The sequence below is a fragment of the Trachypithecus francoisi genome, unplaced genomic scaffold (genome assembly GCF_009764315.1).
Source record: "Trachypithecus francoisi isolate TF-2019V2 unplaced genomic scaffold, Tfra_2.0 Lachesis_group7, whole genome shotgun sequence".
In the NCBI taxonomy this organism is placed as follows: Eukaryota; Metazoa; Chordata; class Mammalia; order Primates; family Cercopithecidae; genus Trachypithecus; species Trachypithecus francoisi.
Genome location: NW_022681472.1, coordinates 97,514,287 through 97,534,300, shown reverse-complemented (window position 1 = coordinate 97,534,300; position 20,014 = coordinate 97,514,287). Strand labels below are relative to the sequence as shown.

Genomic DNA, 20,014 nt, shown 5'->3' with positions numbered 1-20,014 from the left:
CCTCCACCCTGAAATGAGCCAGGCAGCTGCCCTCTTGTTCTTCCGCAGGCTTCTCCCTCTTCCCCCCACCAGGGCCCAGAGCTGGAGGGTGAGTGAGCCCCAGTCCAGAGCAGGGAGCTGGGCACTGGAGGCCGTTCCCTGAGTCTGTGTGGCCATAGGTGTGTCTCTGCCTGTGTAGTTTGGGCAGCGCTGTCTGGGGGCAGGAGAATGGACCAGGTGGCCTTTGGGACCTCTCCTACCTCCTGGGGGTCTGGTGAGAGGCTTTGGGGAAGTCCTTCCCTCCCCTCACGTTGGGCTACAGGGTCCCCCTAGAGGGACCCCGAGTGGGAGTGCACCAGGGCGGCCCCTAGTGTTACTTCTCTGAGGGTTGCATGAAGGGCCTTTTCCAAGAGCTGCTGCTTCAGGCACTTGGCTCAGGGATGCAGCCCTGGGATCCATTGTGCCGACCTGGCCCTGGAGGCCACGGACGTGGCCAGAAAGCGCTTCTGAGCCAGCAGCATCCTTGTTACCTACTGGGACATGTCCCGGGAAGAACAGATTGCAGACAGGCACGTCGGGTCCCGCTTCGGAGGCCTCACTCAGCCTGGCGCACGTGCGTGTCTTTGACTCTGGGGTGCCGTGGATAGAAAGGCACATTGTGGTTCCGGAGATGTTAAAATGCTTTTATGAGGTGCATCTGAGGATCAATGAATTTCAGTAAAATGTGTCCTGAAATGCTTTGTGAACAATGGAAAGAATTAGAGAAAATTATGATGCGTTCTGTGTAGGGCCCAAACACGTGTGGGGGCTGGGAGCCGGGAGAGGTGGAGCACGTGTCTCTGCCTCCGCAAAGCCGAGTGGGGACAGCAGTGTGGCTTTGCTTTTCATCTCCCATACGCTACGGAATGACACTTTTATAAAATGCAGTAGAATGATTCTGAGTGCGGAGGTCGCAGCAGTTTCGAATCGCCTTAAACGATGCTGGAGCCGCACTTCCTGTTTTGTACTTTGTTGCTGACTGGTAATAGCTGTCCAGGGCTTAATCTGTGGCTACCCCTGCAGGCCCTGGGGGTTGTATGCTAGTTTGCAGTCACATTTCAGAACTGGTTCAGAGAAAAATCCGGAACACCTAAAGTTCTGAACTCCTTGCTGGCATTCAGCAGAAAGGGGATGATCCAGAGGATATAGCAGGCAGGGAGGGCTTCCTGGAGGAGGAGCCCTGAGTGGAGCATCTCGGGTCCTGGGCGTCTGCTGTCCGTGAGTGGGCGCCTGGCACTGCCAGGAGCGCCCTGAGCTGAGAGTAATCGTGACTGTCCCTTGCTGTCCATAGAGTGCGTTAGATGTTGGACCGAGTATGGAATCCGCCATTTCCCCTGCCCGTCGCCAGAGAGCAAGCTGCAGAACCCCTGTGTGGGGAAGGACGGGGAAGGTGATTTGGGGCCGGCGGGCACGCCTATTGTCCCAAGGGCCAGGAAGCGAGGTACTTCACTCAGACGCTGGGTCTGGGGGTCCTGGGAAGGCGGCTTGGAGATGCAGGTGCGGAGGAGGGCGGGGTCAGCAGGCAGGAGCTGCAGGGAGGAGGCTGGGGCCAGGAGGTGAGGGGCTTGTGTTCCCTGCCCCCCACCAGTCTTCCCCTGAGTAGGGCCAAGGGTGCAGCCAGCCCAGACAGGCCACAGGATGGAAGTTGCATGATGGCCAGAGCTGGCCAGCCCTGTAGGGTCAGGACTGAGCAGAGGTGCTCCTGCCGGGGGCTTTGGACCTGCTCACGTGGCTCCTCACCCCCAAGCCCGACTGTCCTTGTGCAGTGGGCTGGCGAGGGGTGGCAGGGTGCTTGGTGTGGTTTGGCGAAGAACAGGTGCGGTGACCTCTGCGGGTATCCTGGTGGGCTTCCCTCCTGGTGGAGAGGCCCCCTCTAGGTGCTTTTGGGATGTCAGGCCCCTGGTGAGAGGCCTGCACTTGAGTGCTCTTCCCTGGGGGCTCAGACATGCCGCACCAGGGAACCTGTGGTGTCGGGCACTGTCCCTGACTTCAAGAAGCTGGTCGGGTTAGTGAAAAAGCTCGTATGTGAGCAAAGACGCAGAGACTTGCCACTATTGCCAGCGCAGCCCTGTTCCCCTGCAGGGTGGAGGGCTGTGGAGGCAAAGGATGGCAGGGGGGTGAGGCTGCCGACCAGGCCACCACATCCCCACCAGCCTCGGCCCAAGTGCGGGAGGGGAAGCTGAGGCCGGTGCTCAGGGGCTCTTAGTTGTGCTGTGGGCAGGTAGGCAGCCTTCCAAAATGTCAGCTGGAAGGCTGTCCCCAAGTGAGGGCTGACCCCAGGAGCAGCCCAGCCCTGGCCTGAGGGCAGGAGAGGGTCCAGGGCTGCAACCTAGCCTGCCTGGCTCCCGCACCCCTGTGGTGCCTGCAGGGGCAGGCAGGGCTAGTGGTGTGCTGTCTTGGAGATGGGGCACTGTGACCCAGAAGCTACGTGCTTGCTGACGGCACCCGGTGAGGCAGCGTCAGGGCTAGGGGATCGTGGGCCCAGGTCTCTGGACACCCAGCAGGGAGGGGTGGTGGTCAGGACCAGGCAGCCATGTCCCGAAGCAGCAACCAAAGAGGAGGTGCCCTAGGGAGCTGCTGCTGGAGCTGCTGCCTCCACAGGCCCAGGGCCTTAAATGTCCACCTTTTGGTGCCTTTCCAGGGCCTGGGGTTGCCCTTGAAGGCAGCCGGATGCCGGAGCCCACCTCATCACCCACCACATCACCCACTACTGGCCCGAGGAAGGACTTGGCCGCTGGGCCCCATGGCCGGATGGCGGGGCCCAGCGCTACCAGGGCCAAGAAGAGGAAGCCAAACTTCTGCCCGCAGGAGACCGAGGTGCTGGTGTCCAAGGTGAGCAAGCACCACCAGCTGCTGTTCGGCACGGGGCTGCTGAAAGCCGAGCCCACTCGCAGGTACCGCGTGTGGAGCCGCATCCTGCAGGCTGTGAACGCGCTGGGCTACTGCCGCCGTGACGTCGTGGACCTGAAGCACAAGTGGCGGGACCTGCGAGCTGTCGTGCGGCGCAAGCTGGGCGACCTCCGGAAGGCGGCCCATGGCCCCAGCCCCGGTTCCGGCAAGCCCCAGGCCCTGGCCCTCACGCCTGTGGAGCAGGTGGTGGCCAAGACCTTCTCTTGCCAGGTCCTGCCCTCTGAGGGCTTCGGTCTGGAGCCGCCCAGAGGTGAGTTCCTTGCCCAGCTCACCTCGCTAGGGCACCACTCTGTCCAGCAGGAAGGTGGGGCCCATCTTGGCCATGTCACCCTGCATCTTCCTCCACAGCGCCTTCCTCTCCTCCTCTCCTCCTCCTCCTCCCCTCCTCCCCCCTCCCCTCCTCCTCTTCTCCCCACCCTCCCCGTCACCACCATCTCATCAGGAGTGTTCTTGTTCATTCATCCTTTGCCCCATGCACTCTTCACTCATCTATCCACCCACCCATCTGTGCATTCAGCCAATATATATTACATATAAAGGGAGCATTAGTAAATTTTGTCTCCCTGCTTGGTGGTTGACTTGGCCTCTCCCTCACCCCATCCTAGAGTGGAGCCGAGCATGCAGACAGGCAGGACAGAGTTCTTCTGTCACTGTCACCCAGTCACATGCTGGCACCATGGCCGTGGTGAGAAGGGCATTTGCTGTTGCTGCCTGGGGTAGACACACGCGCTGAGAATCAGGGGTTTCTAGCTGTGCTGATGCTCCCCACAGCCACGCGTGCCCGTGTTCCTCCTGCTGTGCTCTGTGCTACTCAGGAGAGAAAAAGCTAGCTGTAACTTACTGAACTGGTTTTCTGACCTGGGCTCAGCGCCGTGGTTTCAAACATGCTGCTGTTACTGGTTTTAACACCCAGAAGAGGCCCTTCCTACAGGCTGCGCCGCCCCATGGTGTCAGGGTGAGCAGCTTGAGACCTGTTTGCTCAGAGCTAGAGCGGGCCTTCTGTGGACCCCGAGGCCGAGGCTCTGGCAGAGTCCCTTTTCCCAGGGAGAGCATTGCTCTGTTGGTGTCTGATGGGTGAGGGAGGTCCACAGAGGTCAGTGTGGGCCCGAGGTCTCAGCTCCTGCTGTCGTGGGCCTGGACAGGTGCTGGGCATAGGCAGAGCGTCTGAGCTCCTGCTGTGGTGGGCCCAGACAGGTGCTGGGACAGGTGCTGGCGTAGGCAGAGCGTCTGAGCTCCTGCTGTGGTGGCCCGGACAGGTGCTGGGACAGGTGCTGGGCGTAGGCAGGGCGTCTGAGCTTCTGCTGTGGTGGGCCCGGACAGGTGCTGGACAGGTGCTGGGCGTAGGCAGGGCGTCTGAGCTCTGCTGTGGTGGGCCCGACAGGTGCTGGGACAGGTGCTGGGCGTAGGCAGGGCGTCTGAGCTCTGCTGTGGTGGGCCGGACAGGTGCTGGGACAGGTGCTGGGCGTAGGCAGGGGTCTGAGCTCCTGCTGTGGTGGGCCCGGACAGGTGCTGGGACAGGTGCTGGGCGTAGGCAGGGCGTCTGAGCTCCTGCTGTGGTGGGCCCGGACAGGTGCTGGGACAGGTGCTGGGCGTAGGCAGGGCGTCTGAGCTCCTGCTGTGGTGGGCCCGGACAGGTGCTGGGACAGGTGCTGGGCGTAGGCAGGGCGTCTGAGCTCCTGCTGTGTTGGGCTCGGATAGGTGCTAGACATAGGCAGGGCGTCTGAGCTTCTGCTGTGGTGGGCCTGGACAGGTGCTAGGCGTAGGCAGGGTGTCTGAGCTTCTGCTGTGGTGGGCCCGGACAGGTGCTGGGACAGATGCCCAGACAGTTGCCTGGACAGGTACTGGGATGGGTGCTAGGTGTAGGTGTGACGTCTGAGCTCCTGCTGTGGTGGGCAAGTACTGGGACAGGTGCTGGGCGTAGGCACAGCGTGCTGAGCTCCTGTGGTGGGCCCGGACGGGTGCTGGGCGTAGGCATGGTGTGCTGAGCTCCTGTGGTGGGCCTGGACAGGTGCTGGGACAGGTGCTGGGCGTAGGCACGGCGTGCTGAGCTCCTTTGGTGGGTGCGGATGGGTGCTGGGACAGATGCCCGGACAGTTGCCCAGACAGGTGCTGGGACAGGTGCTGGGCATAGGTGTGATGTCTGAGCTCCTGCTGTGGTGGTCCCGAGCAGGTACTGGGACAAGTGCTGGGCATAGACACGGCGTGCTGAGCTCCTGTGGTGGGCCCAGACAGGTACTGGGACAGATGCTCGGACAGTTGCCCAGACAGGTGCTGGGACAGGTGCTGGGCGTAGGCACGGCGTGTGCTCAGGCCTCTTGACTGTTGCATGAGGCCGTGCTGCAGGAGAGCTGGAAGAGGAGGGCAGCAGCCTGGTTCCCACACTGCATTCCAGCTGTGGGTCATGAGGCCTCCATCCTGCTGTGGAAGCTGCCTGGTTATAGATAGGCCCTGCCCTGAGACTGGATGGGTCCCGAGAGCACGGGGCTGCAGCAAAGGTTCTCCTCAAGACAGTGACTGGGATCTGCCCCCACACCCGAGCGAGTGTGGAGCTGACAGTGTCTGGAAGAGATCTGAGCAAGTGCTCCCAGCCCCACCTGGACAGGCAGACCTCAGCAGGCATCTCTGGTCACGGGTGCTGCAACCTCCTGCCCAGCCCCAGGATGAGGTAGTAGGCAGTGGCAGTCCCGGCACCGAGCCAGCCAGCCTTGCTGCAGGAGCTTGCTCGAGCTTGACTGTTTCAGCTTGAGGAGAGTCTTTATGGGACAGCCCTTCCTCTTGGCACAGTTGGGGGCCGTGGGGGGGCCCCTCTCTGGCTGTCAGTGGGATAGCTGGCCCCAGGGCCTCCCCTTTGCTCTGTGTCTGAGGACAGGTACTCCTATCTCTGGCAGCTGCTGCAGTGGCTCAGTTGCCCCCGCAGTGGGGTCAGCCCGTATTGTGGGCGGCCCGCAGGGCCTGGGGCTGGGGTGACACAGAGCACTGCTGTCGTGGGCTGTGGGCTGCTTGTCTCTGGCTTTTACGTGAAGAAGGCCTCCTGCCCTCCTCACAGGGATCGGGTGGGTTTCCTGGTGCTGCCAGGGCTGGGGGTGCTGAGTGAGCCGGTGGCTGTGCTGGGCACTGGGTAATTAATGGGATGATGGAGGAGGTGGCAAAGTTGGAGGCACAGCCCGTGGTCCTCTGCAAAAGGCCTGGGCCGCAGGAGGGCTTATTGCAGCCTGCCGGGCAGTGAATGGCTGATGGACAGTGACACCGACGGGGGTGACCTCACTGGTGTGGAAGAAGAGGAGGTGGTCCTGGGGGGAGGCGGTGGGATGGCTTCATATCCTCTTCTACCTCCTGCTGTCCCAGCCTATGTCCAAGGCCTCTGGATGTGCCCCAGGCACATGCTCTGCTTCGGGTTGGAGGGTGGAGTCAGGCCCCCAGGGCCCCATGTTGGCATGCCTGCTAGCCTGCCAGGGCCCTCCTGGGACGTGCCTGCAGCCCCAAGTGGCCTCCCCACCACTGCCTGTGCTTTACTCCTCTCCATGCTCATCAAGGACGAGCCTTTATTTCCTATGAACAGGAGTCCCTTTGCCCTTGCCTTGGCAGGAGATGTGGGCCTGGATTGTTACCCTGAGGAAGACTGCCTGGCCCGGCCTCGGGGGGTGGGTGCAGGGAGGCTGGGGAGGGGGCACTTGAGGGCACTCTCAATGTTCTTGTCCTCCGTCAGTCCCCACTGTGCCGCTTGAACTCCCTCCCCCATGTCGGGCTCTGCACCTGAGAGGGTGGAGCCGCGTGTGGACGGATGGGAGGCGTAGGGGGGCAGGGAGGGGTCTAGGGGAGCATGAGAGTGTTTTGTGAGGCCTTCTTCTCTGACCCAGGTGGGCTCTGAGGGGCATTTCTCTAAGAGCATACCTCATCTTTGATTTTGAAACAGGGTCCCTAAAGTGTATTAAGAACTTAAAAAGCCAGCAGAAGCCAGCACACACTGCTCCTTCTCTGACACCAGAGCCGGGTTGTGGCTTCTCCTCTGGGCCCAGGGAGGTGTCTAGGCACGTGGTGTCATCTGTGGGTTGTGAAGTCCGGCAGCCTGCAGGCCCTGCCTGCGTGTGGGCTGGGTTGTGCAGCACTGAGGTCTGAGGCAAAGGGCTAGAGAGGTCCTTGCAGATCCTGACAGTCGTGGGAAGGCTGAGGTCAAGAGGGGACGGCTCCCTTGGGACTGAGCTCGAACAAACCTGCCCGGCCCTGTCTTTCCCAGCTCTGGCGTCTTTGGTGAGTGCCAGAGCCTTATTATTTTCTTTCTTTATTGACATAGTAGTCATATATCAAAGTTTGTCATTTCACCCTTCACACTTGAACAAAGTCTTCAACTTGGTGATGCTAGTTCATTCCCAGTGCCGCGCAGCCACCGCCACCGTCTCAATTTCAGAGCGTTTCCGTCTCCCAAAAGGGAGCCCCAGCCCTAGACAGTCACCCCACCCTCAGCTCCCCAAGCCCTGGCAGCTCTAGTCTGCGGTCTGCCTGTGGCTTTGCCTGTTCTGGACGTTTCCTGTGAGTGGAGCCATGCCCCATGTGCCTCTGTCTGCTCTGTCATCCTTGGAGCCCCCGCTTCCTCCTCTACAAAGTAGGGCTCTCGCCATCACCAGGAAATACAGGACATGCCTCGGCCAGGGCTGGTGCACGGGAGGTCCCGGCAAACCTCACTTCTCTTATGTGGCCCTGTGTTCCTTCTGGACTGGTGCTCGCCTGCCTCCATCTTCCAAGGCCTGAGCACCACCACTGCGCCCCAGCCTTCATGGATGCCTCCTTCCTGATGCCATCTGCCTTCCTGGAGCATGAGGCCCCGACCCTGGCCACAAACCGAGCCCTGTACTGGCCAGTCTTGCCCCCACTCTGCCCCAGAATGAGCTGGTTGACTCCCCAGCTCTCCGGCTGCATCATCAGCCCCTGTTGGGAAGCGCCTCTAGCCCTCTCAGTCCTCTGCGGAGTTGCCTGCATGGTGCAGGACTGTTGCCGTTTGTGTTAGAGACACCCTCGGCACAGCTGTCCTGAGAGGAGGGCGCTGCGGGGCAGGGCCGCTGCTCTCGGCTGGTGAGGGCCCAGACTCAGCAGGTGTGGGGAGTGAGCCTTGCCTTTGACGTGCCCATCTGCCACCTACCTTTCCCGCAGACCTCCCTCGGGAGTGGTTGTCCAGGTGGGCAGGAGCCGCCCTGTGCTTCCCCGGCTGCCTCATGGCCTGCTGGCACAAAGCCTGGCTGTCAGCTTTGCCGGCATTGGCAACTGGGGTTTAGATACGTCCTCTCCACGAGGCCCTCAGAGGTGACCCTGGCTCCCCGGGGTGGACTTGCCAGTGCTTGACTCCGGTTTCTCAGCACCCTGTGGGAGCCAAACAGCATTTGCTCTGGTCACTTTGAGCTGCCCCTCCCGGCTGTGGTGCCCTGGCCCACACCGCTGCTTCCTCCCCCCGGCTTCCCCCGCCTCATCCACGGTATCGGTCCATGGGCCTGTGATTCTCCCTGGCCTGCAGGGACCCATCTCCGTGGTCACCTGGACCAGTGTAACTAGAGCCATCACACATCACATAGCTGCCAGGTCTAGTCAACGGTGACTTTGGTTTGAGCCACATCTCATTCTCTCTCTCGGCATGGGCTGGCCCAGGACCAGCTGGGGAAGCGATCGTCAGCCTCCTCAGTCACACACTAAGGTTTTGGGGTACTCCGTTCTCCTTGAGGACCCCCAGCGGTGCTCTGTGGATTTTGAAGCACCATGGTGGATGTGCGGAGGCAGAGCGGGGATGGCCTCCCAGGGCTTCAGACTGCTGTCCCTACGACTTCTCTCCTCACGTCTGTCCATCACCAAATGAGTGGGCAAGAAGGGTGCTCCCAGGGTAGGGGTGGGCTGGCCACTTGTGCCCCGCCCAGGTCGCGCTCGCAGAATCTGGCAGCAGCTCACGTGCAGGGTAGCAGGGCCAAGGCATCTCACCGCAGGGTCAGTGTATGGTGGCTCCTAGAGGGCAGACGGAGGGCCGGCCCTGGGCTGTTCTTCTCTTCCCTGGGGCCATTGCACGTGGACTCGGGCACACACCACACCCCCCTGTCTGCAGCCGTGGAACGGGGTTAGCGTTGCATGTGGGGCACCCAGCTCATCTCAAGCCAAGTCAGGCTGCACACTGTCTTGATTGGGCTTCTTCCTGCCTGAACCTGAGCCGGGTCCTCATCCTGTAGCTCATCCCCCTCTGGCAACTGGGGAACTGCCTGGCCAGTGCCATGCCTGGTGGCAGCAGAGCCTGGCGCCCGTTAACTTGCCCAGTGGTCCAGGCAGCCAAGCAGGCTCGGGGTGGGTGTTGGGTGTCCAGAGGGTCTCGGTGCTGACTGTAGAATGGCTGTGTGGGTGCCCTCCTCAAGCTCCTGCCCTGGGGACCCCCTCCTGCTGGGGCTGCATTGCCTTGGGACCTGGTTCAGTGAAGAGCAGCTGGGGACCCAGACCCTTGTGATCCCCCATCACGGCCAGGTGTTCATCAGAGGCCTTCGTCTGCAGCGGGCAGGTAAGTGGGGCCTGCAGTGAGATGTGGGGGACGCAGCCCTGGCGGGGAGCGTGCCTGCCTTCTTTTGGCGGTTTTAGGGTGTCCCCTTATCCCTGTTCACAGCAGAGCTGGAGGGTGGGGATGGGGACGGCAGAGAGGTCCTGATAAGCGCTGCTGACATTTTGTCATGTTTTATGGAGTGTTATTGAAGTTGCTCAGATAGTGTGAAGATGGAATCTGGGAAATAAATTTTTCCTGCTTCTCCTGGGAATGGGTGTTGGGGATAGGACTGTTGGGGTGTTGGGGACAGGAATGAGGGGGGCCCTCTCTGGACCTCCCTTAGGTCCCTGGCCAGAGTCACGGGATTGTTACTAACGGTCTGTGAAGCCAGGGTCTTTAGCTGGGTGGCCGTCCCTCTGAGGGCTCCCAGACCCGACAAACCTGTGCTCCAGCGGCAGCCTTGGGATGTGTCGGAATGGGCGCTTCCTGAGACCGGGATGTGATGTCCTGCCTGTAGTGACGAGCTGGCCCAGTGGAGGCTGGAAGCGGCAGGATGCCTGTGCTGTGGTTGGCAGGGCCACGGTGTCACAGGAGCACAGTGGTGGTGTGGGATGAGGCAGCCCCTGCCTTGTGACTGTGGATCCCCAGCAGTAGCAGAGGCAATGCTTGGGGGAGGCCCCACAGCCTGCCTGGTGACAGAACGGCACTCCCCGCGGCTCCCTCAGTCTTGAGGTTACGCTGTGACTCAACAGGCATTTCCAGAAAGCACGGTTGCTCTGAGTCCTGGCCTAGAAATGCAGAGCTCAAAGTGGGCAGCCCGGCCTGCGTGCCGAGGAAGGCTCCCTGGCCTGGGTGTGAGGTGCAGAGGGTGGAAGCTCGTCTGGCAGGCCCTGAATGCCAGGCTTGACCTCTGGCCAGTAGGGTGATGGTCAAAGCTAGGTTACCTGGCCAGGCTGGGGAGGTCGGACTGGGAAGGTGCTGGGCGGAGGCGGAGGCGGAGGAAGGGTGCTCTGGCTGTGCGCTTCTGTCTTACCCCCATTTGGAACCTGGACATGACTTCTTCGAAGTTTAATTCACGCACAATGGGACATGTCCATTTAAAGGCATAGTTCACTGCAAGTTTGGACAAAACACACCCACCTGACTCCCACCCCAGGGAGGTAAAGAACATTCCTGTGACCTCAGAGGGTTCCCTCTGCCCCTTTCTGGTCAACCAGCCCTGGCTCCAGCCCAGCCCCAGCTCCAGTCCAGCCCTAGCCCTAGCCCCAGCCCCAGCCTCTAGCCTAGTCCCAGCCCTAGGCCCAGTTCCAGCCCCAACCCCACACCCAGCCCCAGCCCCAGCCCCAGCCCCAGCCCCAGCCCCCATTCCCAGCCTCAGCCTCAGCTCCAGCCCCAGCCCTCAGCCTCACCCCCAGCCCGTGCTCAGCCTCAGCCCCTGCCCAGCCTCAGCCCTATCCCCACCCCCACCCCCAACCTCAGCCCCCAGCCCCAGCCCCAGCTCAGCCCAGCCCTAGTCCAGCCCCAGCCGCTACCCCACCCCACTCCCCATGGCTTGCTTTGCCCTCAAAGATCGGGTATCTCTGCCTCACAGTTGCGGAGCCAGGTAACATGTACTCTTCCGCCTTTCTCAGCCCAGTGTGTGCCGCGTGAATGGGTCGCGCACCCCTCTTTATTGCTGGGCAGCAGGCATGCCTTTGGACGTACCACAACCTGTGTTTCCACCTATCGGTGGGTGCTTTCGTGTTCTCCAGCTTTTGACTGTAAAGTGGAAAGGGGCTGTGAGCATTTCTGTAGGATCTTTGTATGGACAAATGTTTGTATTGTGTTATGGGGGGATTATTACGTACAAGTTGAATTGCTGACTGTAGGCTGGTGTGACTTTTAAAGATACACCCAAGCTGTTTTCCAAGGTGGCTGTGCTGTTTTAATTCCCCCGAGCAGCAGGGGAGAGCTGGATCTGTATGTCTCTGCTCATGCTAATACCACAGCAGTGGATCTGTATGTCTCTGCTCATGCTAATACCACACTGTCTTGATTACTATCACTATAAAATACATCCTGCAGTGAGCTGGGAAGAGTTCCTCCTCTACTGTCTTCTGAAAGAATTTGTGTAGAATTGGTCTTACTCTTCCTGCGAATATGGGATAGAATTCGCCAGTGACGCTGTCTGAGCTTGGAGTTTTTGTTGTGGGAACATTTTCAGCTACAAATTCACTTCCTTTAATGCTGCAGTTCTCTCCATGCTGTCTATTTCTTCTGAAGTGAGCTTTGATTGTTTTGTATTTTTCAAGGAACTCATCCTCTAAGTTGAGAAATTAATTAGCAGTAAGGAACTTATAGTATTCCCTTAATATCCTTTCGATGTCTGTAGGATCTATAGTGATATCTCCTTCATTTCTAATGTTGCTGAGTTATATTCAATCTTTTGTTCTTGATTAGTCTGAATAATTTTATCATCTCAGTATTATTCACATGTAAATCGATTGATTTTATTAATCATTTGAAAGATCCAGATTTTTGTATCTTTAGTTTTCTCTATTGATTTGATGTTGATTGAATTGGTTTCTGCTCACCTTTATTATTTCTTTCTCCTGCTTACTTTGAGTTGATGCTTTTGTCAGATTATTGACTTGAGAGCTTTCTTTTTTTTCCTAAGTATTTATTGCTATACACTTCTCTCTATGCATTGCTTTACAGATACACATTTTAATATCTTGTGTTTTTATTTCATTCAGTTATTTTCTAAATTCTCTCTGATTTCTTCTGTTACACGTGATGATTTAGAAGTGTGTTGTTTAATTTCAGATGATTATGTTCATTCACAGATACCTTTCTGTTACTGATTTCTTGTTCTGCTCTCTTCAGAGAATGTATTTTATATGATTTCAGCAATTATAACTATGTCAGGACTTGCTTTGTGGCCTAAAATAGAGTCTGTCTTGGTGAATGTTCCACGTGCGTTTGGCAGGAATGTGTATTCCTCTGTTGTATGGGTTAGGCTGGTTGATGGTGGTGCTGGAGTTCCTGTGGCCTCTGTGCTCTTCTGTCTGCTTGCTCTGCTGACCGCGCTGCCTGTGATTGTGGATTTGTGTGTTTCTTTCCAGTTCTATCAGTTTTTGCTTCATGTATTTTCAAGCTGTGATACTAGGTGCATACATACTTAGAATTGTTTTATCTTAGTCAGTTGACCGTTTGTTTTTAAAGTATCCTTCTTTTATTTCTATTATATTTGTGGTTCTGAATTCTACTCTGACATTAGTGTAGCCATTCCAGCTTTCTTGTGATTACTGTTTACATGATGTATTTTTCTAATTTTTACTTATAATTTCATCTGATTTCATATATGAAGTAGGCTTCTTGTATACACTGTATAGCAAGATCTTGCCTTTTTTTTTTTTTTTTTTTTTTCCGAGACAGGGTCTCTTGCCCTGTTTCCATGCTAAAATGTAGTGGCATAATCAAGGCTCACTGCAGCCTTGATCTCCCAGGTTCAAGCAGTCCTCCCACCTCAGCATTTCAAGTAGCTGAGACTGCAGGTGTGCACCACCACAGCTGACCAATTTTTATTCTTTTTGTAGAAAGAGATCTCACTGTGTGGTCCAGGCTGATCTTGAACTTCTAGGCTCAAGTGATCCTCCTATCTTAGCCTTGAAAGTGTTGGGATTACAGGCATGAGCCACCACGCCTTGCCAGAATCTTGCTTTTACTCTCATCGGAGAATCTCTGCCTTTTGGTCGGAATGGTTAAAGCAGTGCCTCTGTCCAGTAGGATTTTCAGTAATGATGAAAAGGCCCTGTAATCTGCATTCTTTCGTGTGACAGCCATTTGCCACATGGGGCTCCTGGGCACTTGAAATGTGGCTAGTGCAGGAAGCAACTGAGTTTACCGTTTTATTTAATTTTAATTAATTAAAATCTACATTTAAATTGCTGCAAGGTGTTGATGGCTATTGGAGTGGATGAGCCGTGTTCGGCTCATGCATCATTTAGTGTAGGGCCTTCATGTTTGGCTTTAACTCTACTGTCTTGTTGTTTGCTTTCTACATTTCCTTTTTTCCCCCCTTTTTCTTTTCTTTCTCTTCCTTCCTTTTTTTTTGGAGTAGAATTGAGTGCTATTTAGCATTCCATGTTATCTCCACTGTGGGCTTATGAGCGATTCCTGTTTGTTTCTTTTTTTAGTGGGTGCTTTAGCGTTTACAACATAGATCTTTAACTTTCCACAGCTCGCCTTCAGATAGCACTGTATCGTGTCCCGTGTGGTGGATCAGCCGCACGGGAATGCACTTCTGTGTCCCAGGCCACCTTGTTGATGTGGTTTCAATACATTCAGGACCACGCGTCGTTTCTGACACGACGGCCCCGCCTCGTTCACGTGGCTTCGGTACATTTGGGACCATGCGTCGTTCCTAACACATGACCCTGCCTCGTTCATGTGGCTTCGGTACATTTGGGACCACACGTCGTTCCTAACACATGATGACCCCATCTCGTTCGTGTGGCTTCGGTACATTCGGGACCATGCGTCGTTTCCGACACATGATGACCCCGGCGCATAGGTGTGGATTTTGCTTTCACAATCAGTAGTGTTTTAAATAAATGAAAGTATCTTTTTTCTATTTACCATTCTGGCGTTCTTTAATTCTTCATGGAGATCCAGATTTCTTGCTGCTACTTTCACCCTAACTAGCTACTTCTAACGTTTCCTGTACTTCACATCTGTTGGAACTGATTCTTTTCACTTTGCTTGTCAAAATCTGCCCCTGTGTTAGAAATCTATTTCCAGTGGGGGCAGAATTCTAGTTGCAAGTTTTTCCTCCCAGCACTTTGAAGACATCCTTCCATTGTCTTTCAGCTTCCACAGTTTCTGATGAAAGGGTCAAATCTTTCTTATGTTTTGTCTTCCTCATGAAATGTGCAGTTTTTTCTCTGGGCCACTTTTCGGGTTTCTTTATCACTGGTTTTCTGCAGTTTGCCTATAATGTACCTTGGATTTAAAACATATATATTTGTTTGGCTTGTGGATTGGTGAAATTCTTGAATCTCCGAGTTTATAGTTTCATAAAATTTGGGTACTTTTGGTCATTATTTCTGGCAATTCTTTTTGTTTGTTTTGTGTCCCCTCCCCCCTGCTGCTCCCCTCCCTGTGTGTGCCCCTTACTGGCCTGTGACCTTGAACAGGTCACCTGCCCATCTGTGAATGGGGAGGGTGATCCTGGGCCCTAGGATGGGTTCTTGTGCTCCTCCTGCCAGAGCTTGTTCCATGGTAAAAGAAAAACTTGAGCCGAACTAAATTTAAAGGAGTTTAGTTGAGCAATGAACAATTCATGAATTGGGCAGCCTCCCGAGCCAGAGTATGCTGAGAGACTCCAGCACAGCCACGGGGTAAAAGATTTTGGACAGAAAAAGAAAGTGACATACAGAGAATGCAAGTGAGGCATGGAAACAGATCGGTTATATCTTGGTGTTTGCCTTATTTGAACATGGTTCCAACAGTTGGCTACGTTTGGCCAAAATTCAGTGACTGGCACAAGTGTAGGGCACGGTCCATTTACACTGCCTGTTGTTATCATTCAAGATGTGCAAATCAACCTGTAGGCCACACTGAAAATATGTAAGGAGGCACCTTTAGGCTAAACTTGATTTAATTCATCATCACTTTCATTGTTCCACAAATGCAACTGAGGCCCTGGCTTGACCTTGCTAGGCTGGGCCATGGTGACATCAAGGGGTGGTGGGTGCTGGGTGATGGGGGGCCGTTCCTCAGGCCTCGCCCTCCTGGAGGCCGCCTGGCAGTTCCTCCTTTCTCCAGGCCTTGCCCTGAGTGCGGCTGCTGGACCCGGAGGCCTGGGGCTGGAGCAGGGTGGAGGTAGCCGGACGGAAAGTGTGCAGGGGGCCAGGACTTGCCCGGGAACCAGAGGTGCACAGAGCATCCGTGGACAGACCTGCACACTCCCAGATGGAGTGCCAGGATCAGCCCTGCCCTGGCCAGGCGGCTCAGTGACCCCGAGCAGAGCCGGGCTTGGGCCCTTTCCTGGTGGAAACCCAGATGTCCAGCCAGGGGTGCTGTGTCCCACCTGAGGCCAGCCCACACAGGGTTGGTGTTGGGAGGGTCCCCGTAGCACCCCTAGTGTCTTCTAGCCCTCACACCTGTTTGTAGACCTCAAACCACGTTCTTTTATTGCTAAATTTTAATATGGAAAATGGTAAACTTGCAGAGAAAGTTGAAAGAACTGCACAGACACCCACATAGCTGCCACCTGGATGCCAGCCTGGAGTCTCTACCTGGTTTAGTCACGCCTTTAGTGCCTCCACCTGCGTGCGTTTCAGAGTGAACGGGGTCCTCAGTGCGCTTCCTTCCGAACGCTGGTTTACTTGCCGTTCACTTTTCTTTCATTTATGTACAGTGAACTGCACAGCTCCTAAATGTGCCATCCTGGGCATTGTGACAGTTTGTGACAGAAGTGTGTAACCCACAGCTCAGTCCAGGCACAGGGCAGGCCCTCACCCAGGAGGGTCCCTCCGGCCCTGCCCCAGTTCCCCAGCCTGGCCCAGAGGCCCCGGGGATTGCCTTGGTCGTTCTGGACCTGCGACCCGTTTGTGCTGTCGTCTGAGCAGTGTTTCTGAGATTCACCATGTTGCGTGCCTGCAGTTTCCTTGCACGCAGGCCCATGTGGCTGTCCCTTCCCTGGTGTCTCCTGGACACCAACCCTCTCTTCGGATGGGGGCTGGTGGCAGTCAAGCTGCTGGGAGCTGGAGTGCTCTTCGGGAGCTTCTCTGGATGTGTGCTCTGCTTCTCTGTGTAACCCCGGGGCCGCTGGCCGGAGGGTGGGCAGGCCACGAGTATTTTGATGTGCTTCGATGTACGCTCTGCCCCTCTGTGTAAATGCCCAAGATGCTGCCCGGGGGGTGGGCAGAGGGCGAGTGTTTGCAGCGTGCAGACCCTTTCCGTGGTGGCCATGCCGTTTATCCTCACCATGTAGTGGGCGAGTGTTCCATCCACCATGTCCTCATGAAGACTTGCTGTCCTCATAATGTTCTGTAGGTTTTTAAAAACTGAGATAAAACCCAGCCACTCAGAATTCACCATCTTAACCATCTTAAAGCATACAGTTCAGTGTCTGTTAGAATATTCAGCATTCTATAATCACCACTTTCTAATTCTAAAACGTTTTCATCACCCCCAAAAAGACCCCCGTACCCATTAGCAGTCATGCCCATTCCTCCCTCTCACTGCCCCTGCCCTGGCTCTGTCTGAGGATTGGTTTGTTCTGACGTAGTAGGTGTGTGGAACCATGCAGCATGTGGCCTTTTCCTGCTGGCTTTCATCTCCGTGCGTGCTGCGCTCAGGGCTCACTTGCATTGTGTGGAAACCAGTGTTTCTGTCTCCGATGCTGAGCTGCCAGTGCAGAGCTGGACCTCGTGTCTGTGGCTTCATCAGCGGGGCTGTGCTTTGACTCTTAGTGATGCTGCTCTGAGCCTACACGAGCAGGTGCTCGTAGCTGCCGGGCACACACGCCAGCTGCTATGGTGTACGGCAGCTCAGGGTGCAGCCTTTCGGAGGGACCACCCCCTGCCTTCCTCTCTCCTTCCTTCCAGCTTGTGGGTACTTCGAAGGCAGGCACAGGTGTCCAGCCCTGACCCCAAGGTAGCAAAGGCAGTGAGAGGGGTTCAGGGCCACTCTGCCGCCTCTCAGGTCCCTGCCCCTGGGGACTGCCCAGAGCGGTTAGCAGAGCTGGGCCCGCAGGCTTCACCCTCAGCCTGTGTTTTCTCCTCCTCCCTGTCTTCTCCCAGCCACCCAGGTCGATCCGCGTGACCTCCAGGAGCTGTTCCAGGAGACGTCGGCCAACGTCTTCCGAATCAACTCCAGTGGTGAGTCTGCGTCTGGCCCGGGCCTGCCCCTCCATCCAGGTGCCCTGGACCCCGACATGACGATGGAGTCGAGGGTGCTGGTGTATGGCGTCCCCCCTCTTAGGCTGTCTTGTGGTGCAGTCCGGGTTTCTTGGGTGGGAAGGAGTGAGGGTTGGGTCAGGGCTGGGTGCCGCTTCCGCTGGCTGCTCCTGCCCGCTGCTGGCTCCTCTCCCTGACCCCACGCTGCTCCTTCGCAACACCTTTTGTGTGATCTGGATGGAGCCCAGTGGAGGAAGGAGCATCCCAGGGCCTCTCAGACCAGAAGTCACTGCAGGAGTGAGCAGAGCCTTCAGTCCTTAGGGACACCTTAGCCTCTCAGAAGGCCCTGTTGATACACATAACTTGTGTAACTCTGGGCTGGGTCTGTGACTCTCCCATCTCTTCAGTGTGGTGAGCAGAGTTCCCAGCGAAGCTGTTGCATTTAGATCTTTGAGAGCAGGAAGGAGAGCCACGTGTCAGATGGCCAGGTGAGGGGAGCAGGGTGGAGAGAAGCTGTCCCCAGAGCCAGGACAAGACTGGTGGAGGCAGTTCCTCAGAGCCCCTGAGTTGCATGTGGGCCTGAGTGCCTGTCGTGGGCCTGAGCGCCTGTCGCAGACCAGCTGGGGAGGGGTCCTGGCTGGTGTGACCTTATGCTGAGGTCAGTGTGTGCCCTGGTCTCCAGGTCACTTAGGTGGTCTGCCCTGGCTCAGGCACTGGTCCTTGGGCTCTGCTCACCCTGCCCGGGCTGCAGTGGGCCACCCATGTGGAGTAGCAGGGCCAGGGAAGCTCCTTCTGCCCTCACCCTGTCCCTCTTCTCTCGGGCAGTGACCTCCTTGGAGCGGAGCCTGCAGTCCTTAGGGACACCGAGTGACACGCAGGAGCTTCGGGACAGCCTGTGAGTGTGTGGGCCACGGCATCTCCATGCCTGGGCGTGGTGCACGTTGTGGGGCAGGGGCCGGAGTGTAGTCCTGTGCACACAGGCTTTGTCCACACAGCTGCCTGCCCACAGCTGCCTGGACACACATGTGTGCATATATGCACACACACCTACAGATAAGCCTAGTCGGTGCTGTGAACCTGAGACTGGGCTCTCAGCCTGCAGGTGCCCTCCACAGGGCATGCAGGTGCACCCCGCCCCGACATGGAAGCCTTAGTGCACCTGTGCATGCCCCAGTCACGCGCATGCACAGGTCGGGGGTGCATGCCTGTTGGCACACGCTTTGCCCTGCCAACATGCTCCCAATGTGTCTTTGTCACGTCTGAAGGCTCCCTGTTGGGGCCTGCTTAGCTGTGGACACAGGAGGTGAGACCGATGTGCCATTTGCACAGCCATGGACTAGGTTGGAGTGGGGCGTCCTGTCTTGCTTCTGCCCTTTCGGGGAGCTGAGCCTTGGCGGGCTCCCACTGGACTTTCCTTGAGGGGTGCCTAGCAGCCTGCCCTGGGTTGGGCTGGTGTGGGATAGGGAGAGGTGCCTTGGGTGCTGTCTGCTAAGCCTGAGCCCTGGCTGGGCTGGGGAGGGGAGGGAAGGGAACATCTGCCCCACGTGTGGTTAGAGTGGCACTCTGGGGTCCAAGGGGACACTAGCAGTCTATACCTTTGCCTCCATCTGGTCCCCACTGCACTTGCTGCTGTGACCTCCCATGCTGGCAGTGAGCAGGATGCCCGCAGCCCCAAGACCCCAGCCAGCCCCAGGCCACTGCATTGGGATGTTGTCCTCAGACTCCCCTGTGCAGAGCTGGTGGCCACAGCAGCCTCGCACCCTGAAAGGGCCAGAACTGAGGAGGCAGGGAGGACCACGGCTCCCACAAGGGTGGAGGGTGCTGGAGTCTCTGCTCCTCCTCACAGTGGCTCCATTCAATATCCACAGACGCCCTGCCACATAGCCTCACGCACCAGCTGCAGAGCACCCTTTTCAGATGTTCAGGGCAATTCTATTCTTCGCTTTTTTTTTTTAAGCCCTTTTATAAAACTGAAACTTACTGTTTTCTGATGTGACAGTGACATAGGCTTGTGATGAGGAATTTGGACACAGGACGCCTGGGAACCACTGTTAGCATGTTGATGTTCCCTGCCAGCCTTCCTCACACCCATGCATATTCGCAGAGTCAGAGCTCAGCAAGGGACTCTGGACCTGCTGGTCACACCCGGGCTCTGGGGTACTTGGGCTCAGGAAACACGTAGCCTCTCAGAGGGCCCTGTTGATGCACATAACTCGTGTAACTCTGGGCCAGGTCTGTGGCTCTCCCATCTCTTCAGTGTGGTGAGCAGAGTTCCCAGTGAAGCTGTTGTGTTTAGGTCTTTGTGCCTCTGCCTGGCTCCTGGGTTAGGTCAAGAGGGCCAAGTGGGATGGGCACTTCAGGACCCTGGCCCTCATGGGCGCATCCTGCGCCACCCGGCCTGGTTAGCCAAAGACCAACACCACCCGCTGTGGGCCTTGGAGAGGAGAGAGGGCCCCAGCGTGGGGTAGGAGACTGTCCTGGTCTGAGGACCAAGTATCCCAGCACCGTGGCCCTCCCCTGGGCCAGCCTCAGCTGTCAGTTCTGGAAACTCTTGCCTTAGTACTTTTCTGACCCTCCCTGTGTGGCCGACTGTGGTCCTAGCCTGCTTGTCATGGCTTATCTAGAGCCTTCTATGGCCTCTCGGATGCTCCCATATCATGGACTGTTAACGTTTAAAAATAACTTTTGAGACCAACATGGT

At 56.8% G+C, this 20,014-nt stretch overlaps 1 protein-coding gene across 22 annotated transcripts in view; it reads left to right on the top strand.

Annotated features, from left to right (window-relative positions):
- The window catches only part of TSNARE1 (t-SNARE domain containing 1), a 136,400-nt gene that overhangs the window by 57,818 nt on the left and 58,568 nt on the right, over positions 1-20,014 (top strand). For 18 of the 22 annotated variants that reach the window (XR_004435459.1, XM_033203358.1, XM_033203357.1 and 15 more), the window contains 4 exons: positions 1,310-1,459; positions 2,660-3,178; positions 17,218-17,295; positions 18,139-18,208. Coding sequence is in view for 21 of the 22 variants with exons in the window: in XM_033203358.1 (XP_033059249.1) it covers positions 1,310-1,459; positions 2,660-3,178; positions 17,218-17,295; positions 18,139-18,208 (817 nt within the window). In the remaining variant the exon portion in view is untranslated. The remainder of the gene's footprint in view (positions 1-1,309; positions 1,460-2,659; positions 3,179-17,217; positions 17,296-18,138; positions 18,209-20,014) is intronic. The other 4 variants (XM_033203363.1, XM_033203360.1, XM_033203361.1 and 1 more) reach the window with 2 other exon arrangements.